This window comes from Drosophila grimshawi, unplaced genomic scaffold (genome assembly GCF_018153295.1).
Source record: "Drosophila grimshawi isolate 15287-2541.00 unplaced genomic scaffold, ASM1815329v1 contig_848, whole genome shotgun sequence".
In the NCBI taxonomy this organism is placed as follows: Eukaryota; Metazoa; Arthropoda; class Insecta; order Diptera; family Drosophilidae; genus Drosophila; species Drosophila grimshawi.
Genome location: NW_025063692.1, coordinates 9,645,403 through 9,652,498, shown reverse-complemented (window position 1 = coordinate 9,652,498; position 7,096 = coordinate 9,645,403). Strand labels below are relative to the sequence as shown.

The 7,096-nt window shown below is 40.7% G+C and overlaps 1 protein-coding gene across 1 annotated transcript; it reads left to right on the top strand.

Annotated features, from left to right (window-relative positions):
• Positions 1 to 4,134: 4,134 nt before the first annotated feature.
• On the top strand, positions 4,135 to 4,848 carry LOC116805625. The gene has a single exon (XM_032738714.1). It carries the CDS (start codon positions 4,347 to 4,349, stop codon positions 4,488 to 4,490), a length of 144 nt encoding a protein of 47 aa, XP_032594605.1. The 5' UTR covers positions 4,135 to 4,346; the 3' UTR covers positions 4,491 to 4,848.
• Positions 4,849 to 7,096: the final 2,248 nt, after the last annotated feature.

Here is a 7,096-nt window from a genome sequence, read left to right as displayed (position 1 = left end):
CACATCTCATTTAGAGGCAGCAAATTTGATGTGAGTATTGTTGTGATTACTCAATCAGATAATAAATTCGAGCGCAATTTGACAAACTATTTGTTGTTTATCTGCGTGTGTGTGTGTGTGTGTGTGGGTGTATATGTGTACATATGTGTTAGTATGTTTCGATTCAGGCATGCACTGAGTAACCACAAATGTGTAATGAGGGCGCCTGCTAGTTGGGCGCATTGGTAACTTTTAAGCTTGGCAAATATCTGAAACAGAAACAAATTGCCAATAATGTTGATTTGAATATATAATATACATATATATATATATGTATATATATATGCATAAGTGTACATATGTGAATTGGGTTATATTGGATTGCATAATATACACCATATATGGGATTATATATTGTGCTACGCACGCCATTAACGTATCGATCTCGCTGCCATCCGCGGTGTTCCTGGTGTGTCCTGAAAAGGTTGAGATGCGGCTGCCTTGTCGTATACTTAATGGCAGTCCTTGTAGTGCTCTTCTTTAGCTTGTTCCCATTCTTGTTGCTGTTGCTGCTGTTGCTGCTGTTGTTGTTGTTGTTGCTGCTGTTGTTGTAGCTGTCATGCGATGGGGCCAAGTTTGGCGAGGTGTCGAGCAGTCGAACAGTGAACTTTGTGCCAGGCATTATTTAGTCAAGCCTTCTAAAATCAACTTCGCGCGAAAGCCTGAAAAGTTGGAATATGTATTTGGCCGTGTTTTGATGTTGTTAATGTTGTTGTTGTTCTTGTTGTTGTTATTGTTGTTGTTGTTATTGTTATTGTTGTTATTGTTGCCAACGCACAAAAAGTTGTATGCCAGTTGATGCAATTTCCCCGTGCGAAAATTAACAAATACACACACACACACACACATACACACACACACACACACACACACACACACACACACACACACACACACACACACACACACTCACACACTCACACACACACACACATACTCATAGCACACCTCCAAATGAAAATGTGCGCTCGAGAATTCAATTTAAGCAGAGAAAACAAAGCCTGGACTTGAGCGGGGGCACGTTGTGTGTATGTGTGTGTGTGTGTGCGTAAGAGGTGTGTTGCATTGTTTGTTTGTTTGTTTACTTGAGGTTTTTTCCACGTTTTTGTAGTTTTGTAGTTTTCTAGTTTCTTTCGCTTTCGTATGCGGGCCAGCCGGAAGGAAGTGCAAGCGAGCAAACTGAACGCAGCACAAATACGCCCTGTGTGTTACCGAGCAGTAAGAGGGTAATGTGTTAGGTGTAGTCGAAGGGGGGGGAGGGGGGCTTGTGATTGTGATAGTGATTGTGATAGGGTGTGTCGTGTTGAGTTTTGGATTGGTTGTTGGCACGGGCCACAAGAAAGTGGGCCTCAGATGGTTGTTGCATTGCAGAAATTGGCACAAACGGATGCGAGCTGCTACGCTTACCCCTGCCACACTCCCCTCCACCACCACCCGCCCCACGCGCCATCCATTCTTATTTGTTTTGGCTTATTTATTGGGAAATTAAATGTTACATGGAAAACGCTCAGAGCTGTGGGGTAAATAAGAAAAGTGCTCGCAAGCCCCCAAAGAGATGGAATTAATATGCGAAAATTGAGCAGCTGGCAACAGCAGCAGCAGCATCAGCAGCAATAGTTTTGGCAACTGTTTGTGCCACACGCACTTGGCACTTGCAACCCTTTTGTGTAGCATTCAACAGCCAATATATGTAGCTAAAGATACAGATACAGATACAGATAGAGATACAGATAGAGATACAGATACGGAGATATCTGCATTGCTTGTATCCGCATCATAGTCCTAGACCATAAGCAAACACAAATGATGGCAATCTGTTAGTATAACCAGTCAGCCTTCCCCCTTTGCACCCTTTGTGGCCCGCCAAACCCTTTCGCGTCTTTGGACTGCCATCGTCTGTGCACAATGCTGGCCAAATTTATATTATTAATGCCTGTTTATCTACATGCGACGACGACGTCGCCCCCATAGATACGACTACGCTAACAACCAACGTGCAACTCAAACAAACAACTATCCCCCGTTTTCCGTTTCCCCTTTCCCCACTTCCCACTCACCCCTTACCCCTTACCCCTTATCCCTTATCCATCCGCACAACACATTCTCTTCGCTGCTGCTGTTGTTGTCTTTGTCTTTATATACGCTGTTTTATGAGCCTCAATTAATTTCCGCGTAAACAGCGCGAGTTCTCCAACAAACACCCATACACACCCATACACACACCCATACACACACACACACACACACATGTATATATGTACATATATATTTAGAAGGAGTAAACAGTGGAAATGTTAAAGTGACGGAAACATTGATGAAATTGTTAACTTTCATTGTTGGCTTACATCATTTAATATTCAACATATTATTATATATTTTTCTATTTATTTCTAATCTTTTCATTTTATATCTTAATTCTCATACATTATATCTGATATCTTAAAGTTGAAGGTATTACTCTGACTTCTGAATATCCCACTCGCAATCACAAGTTTCTATATATGTATATATATATATACACTGTATAGCATGTTAAGTTGCATTACATCATGGCATGATTCTATTCTTTTTCTTTAGAATTAAGCTTACTCAGACTGGGAATATTACTCACTTTAAATGATTTAATAGTGGGATTTTGCACAGTGTTCGGCTGCAGTTTAAGGTTTGAGTTAATCATCATTTCACATTCACATTCACATTCACATTCGTATTCACATTCGTATTCACATTCGCTTTTGTATTAGTAACTACATTTGTCCCATTAGTGGCAACAGCTCGACACACAATTTTATCATGTTAATTCGCACTAATGACGACCAGCGCGGGCTACGCCAGAGTATTCGACTGCCAAATACCCTATAAATACAACTTTCTTTCATCCATCATATCTGTGTTGTTTTTTGTTTTATTTATGTATTCATTGCTGTTTATTTATACTTTTCGTAGCTGCAAACTTTGCAATCGATATTGTTGGCAATCATTTATAAATACTTTTTCAAGTCTGAAATACTTTTTCGAAGCGAGGTGTTGAAGACCGCAAAATACTAATTAACAGTCAGGTAATAAATATTTTGACGGGAAATATTTGCAAATGTTAACAATATTTATCGGCGCCAGATCTGAAATGCTCTAACATATTTAGAGCTTATTGATTAGCAAATTCTCTACAAAATGTTTCACAGACACAGCCCAGGTCGAATATATATTAATATATATATAAATATATATATATGTATGTATATATATATGTGTGTATAAATATTGATTTGTTCCAAACGTTCAAAATGTTTGACAGACGCAGACTGTTGGCTAAGATAAATATATAAATATATATATATAATTGAAAAGCTTTTCGGAAGCTTTCCGTTGTTAATACGTAAATGCGGATATATATATATATAGATTATGTATCTGTTATATAATGATAGCATGTCTAGAGCTTGTATACATTCTTTTTATGATAGTCTATAACGAAAGTCCATAATCAAACTGCCTTTGAACCCCCCTCCCTTCGCAGCTATACCCCCCATCGGCACTATTCTAGCGAAAAATGCGCGAGCCACGCATCCGCTGCGATTAACAGTTTTTGATAAACAGAACTAAACCAATAAACAAACAAAAACATGAAAAAACAAAATTAATAAACCGCAAATATTTATGTTTGTAGAGCCTACACAGAGAGAAATATGCGTTGCAAATATATCGTTTTCTATGGCAAAAGAAGAAGTTGTTTTGTCCTGCGAATTGCAATTAGCCAAGAACATTTTATTTTATATTTTATTTGTTTGCTAAATATTAAAAAGTACATTTTAAAAAATAAATCAATATTTGAACTTGTTGCAATGTTGACAATTCTTAACAATGTAGATTTATTGCTAATTTTTCTGTCTGTGTAATTACGTAGGCAGAGCTGAAAATCAAGCAGAAAAAAAGCTCGTGAAAAGTTCTTATCGACTGATCGATAATAGTTGAAGGAGTGGGTGCATTATGTACATATGTGTCGTCCAACAGGGGTGGGTAGAGAAGGGTACCTGCGAAGCGAAAGCTTCCCTGGCTGCGTATGGCGAGGTCGGCCGACGTGACCAACGGCACAACAGCCGGCGAAAGCTTGCCGCGAACGGAGTCGCTATCCGCTGCGAATTCGCCGCTGGTATATAAGGCGTCAAGCAGGGCGCCTACTGCAAATACGTTTGTTGGTTCGCCTTGCTCGCTTCGTCGTTCCGTTCGCTACTCGACTCGCAACTCGCAGCTCACAGCTCCCAGCACCCAGCTCCCAGCTCACAGTTGACAAAATCACAGTTCGCAATATGTGGTCCAAGGTAGCCATTGTTGGTGCTCTGCTCGTGATGGGCGGCACCCTCGCCGTCAGCGTTGGGGACAACTTTGCGTATGTGGATCGTTCTCTGGAAGTGGCCATGCCCAAGGCGAAGCGTCATGCGGCGCAGGATTGATGGCGACGGTTCAGGATGCGCAACTAGTACCAATTTGACAGTGCCACACAACCTGATCTAGTTCATTAAGTAATCATCCAAATTGTTATTGTGAACAGTTTTCAATTGTTAAATAATTCTATAGTATCGCTATACTCGCTTGCCACTGTGCACAGTTCAAGTGAACTATAAGCGTGAACCAGTTCTTCATATCCCCCATGCCTCCTGCCGACACGAACAACTGTCAGACACCTATTTTTTTTTTGTTTTTTTTTTCTGTTTAGCTTGTAGCTTTAGCCGCTTAAGTTCCTCCAGTATAAACACAAATGCATGTTTGTAAATAGTTAATAAAGAAATAAAAGTACGTTAATCGAAAGAACCAAGAAAATGTACAGAACTCATACACAACTCAACTCAACTCAACTCAACTAGTGCGACACGCCTTTCAATGCTGATCAAGTATATAGATATATATATATATATGTATTATTATTTTGTTTGCTTCACACTCCACGACAAAATTATAGTACCTGCTTGCAAGTTAAATAGTTTTCTGCGTTAAAAGCAAAGATAAGAAAGTATCTCATTTGAATGAATGTCAGCTGTAAATCGATATTCCCAATTCCCCTTGGAAATGTGAGTATAAATAATGTATATATATATATATATATATATATATATATATGTATATACACACAAGCTAAATTCCTCATATTCCAGCTTTGTTTGCCTGCCACTAGTCGTGAGTCAAAGGTCAATGCGGACACACACACGCACACACACACACACACACACACGCACATGAGCTTTTACAGTTTGGTAATTAAACTGTTAATTGTCACATTATAAAAATAGACATATATATGGGCGAGGACATCGTTTGCTTAGTCCTTATCTTAATGCTCATATTTATTTAAGTTTTCTAAAAATTTTCATTCAGTTAGTTTGTGACCAGCAGCGTGTGTGAGTGCAAGTGGAAGGGGCATGGGGCATGGAGGAGGGGAAAATAACGCACAACTTGCCACAGGACTCTGTCCGAAATCTGTGGGCGCACTAAAAATGACTGGCAAGCCGCAAATACTTTGTCAGGATCAAGTTGACACTCGTTTGCCCGTCGGTTTGGTTGGCCCGGCCCAGTTCGGCCATAAGCCCGACCCTGTCCGACTGACGGTTGATGGTTGCAGGTCGCATGCCCCCAAAAACAGCGAGCTATGTGTGTGGCATAGGCCGTCGCCCGCATTTGACACTCTTTCCTCCCCCATCCCCCATCTCCCACCCCTCCCCAACATTTGTTTTGTTTGTTGCCACACAAATGGATGTGTCTATGGCAATGTGTGTGCATGTGTGTGTGTGTCTGTGTGTGTATGTGTGTGTGTGGGGGCATTTTGCCAGAACAGATTGTTGAAGATTTGATTTTGGGCAGCCACCCAGTGGCCGGCACAATCGTTAATCTAATGAAAGATGACGTTCGCTGGGCGAGCGGCAACAAAATTTTGAGTAGTTGCCACTGCCAAAGACATCCCATCTCCACCTCCAGTTCCAGTTCCAGTTCCAGCTCCAACTCTAGCTCCACTTGCAGCTTGAAGTACACTTTAAAAAACTGGTTGACTTAACTGCATGGAAACTTCCATTTTAAATATAAATAATAAATAAATAAAATAATGAGTAAAAAAATTAAAATTGTTTTTTGTTTTAATGGCATTTTATTAAATATAAATAAATATATATAAATATATATATATATATATGGGTAAGAATATGGGGTAAACTTTGGGATAAAATTGGTATATAATTAAAGATGAAATACTTGGAAATTCTAATCTGGTTAATACAACTTTTACCTCGTGTCAAATGTAATTAATCTTTTTATTCATTTTCAGTTCAATATTCAGAGAAACTGCTGCAATTTTGTGCAGTGTAGAGTCGAATGCGGATGCTGCTGTGTGGACTGCCAGTACTTCATCCGCTTTGGTCTGCGGCTGTTTGCTAATCATTCATCATTCCTGGCTCGCCTCGGGTCCTGATGAGTAAGCGGCAAGTAAAACAAAGCATCGCCACACAGTTGAGGTGGGCGGGGGGATGGTTGTTAAGGGGTTAGTTGGGCTGGAGTGGGTTGTGAGGTAGGGGTTAGTGTCATTGTAGGAATATTAGTTGGCTCTATGGCTGGAGATGCTGCAGCATTTGATACTCCTAGCAGTTACCAGCTCACCTGGCACCTGGTCAAAGTTCAATCGCTCGTCCTGTGTCGACTTACCAAAGACCACACACAAACAAACACCCACACACACACACACACACAGCCACACACACACACACACACACAACACACAAATTTGCACAAAATTTGCAAATTAACGAGTCTTTCGAGCAGACACGCCCACTGTGGAGCCCACTGTTAGCAGCAACAGCTCCTGCACCTGCACCACCACTTGTCGCGAACGAGCCCAATAAAATTTGATTAGTCTCGTTCGCAGCAATAGCAGCAACAGCCACTGCTGGCAGTGGCAGTGGCAGTGGCAAATCCTTTAAGTTCTCAAGATTGCAGCTGCCCCGAAATGGGGGCGAGCCATATGAGAATTGATGCTTGCCACAAACAGTTTGGGGCTCAGATAGAGATATAGAGATTT

Excerpts from the sequence above, each read along its gene's own strand:
- LOC116805625 (XM_032738714.1), top strand. The coding sequence starts at position 4,347 with ATGTGGTCCAAGGTAGCCATTGTTGGTGCTCTGCTCGTGATGGGCGGC.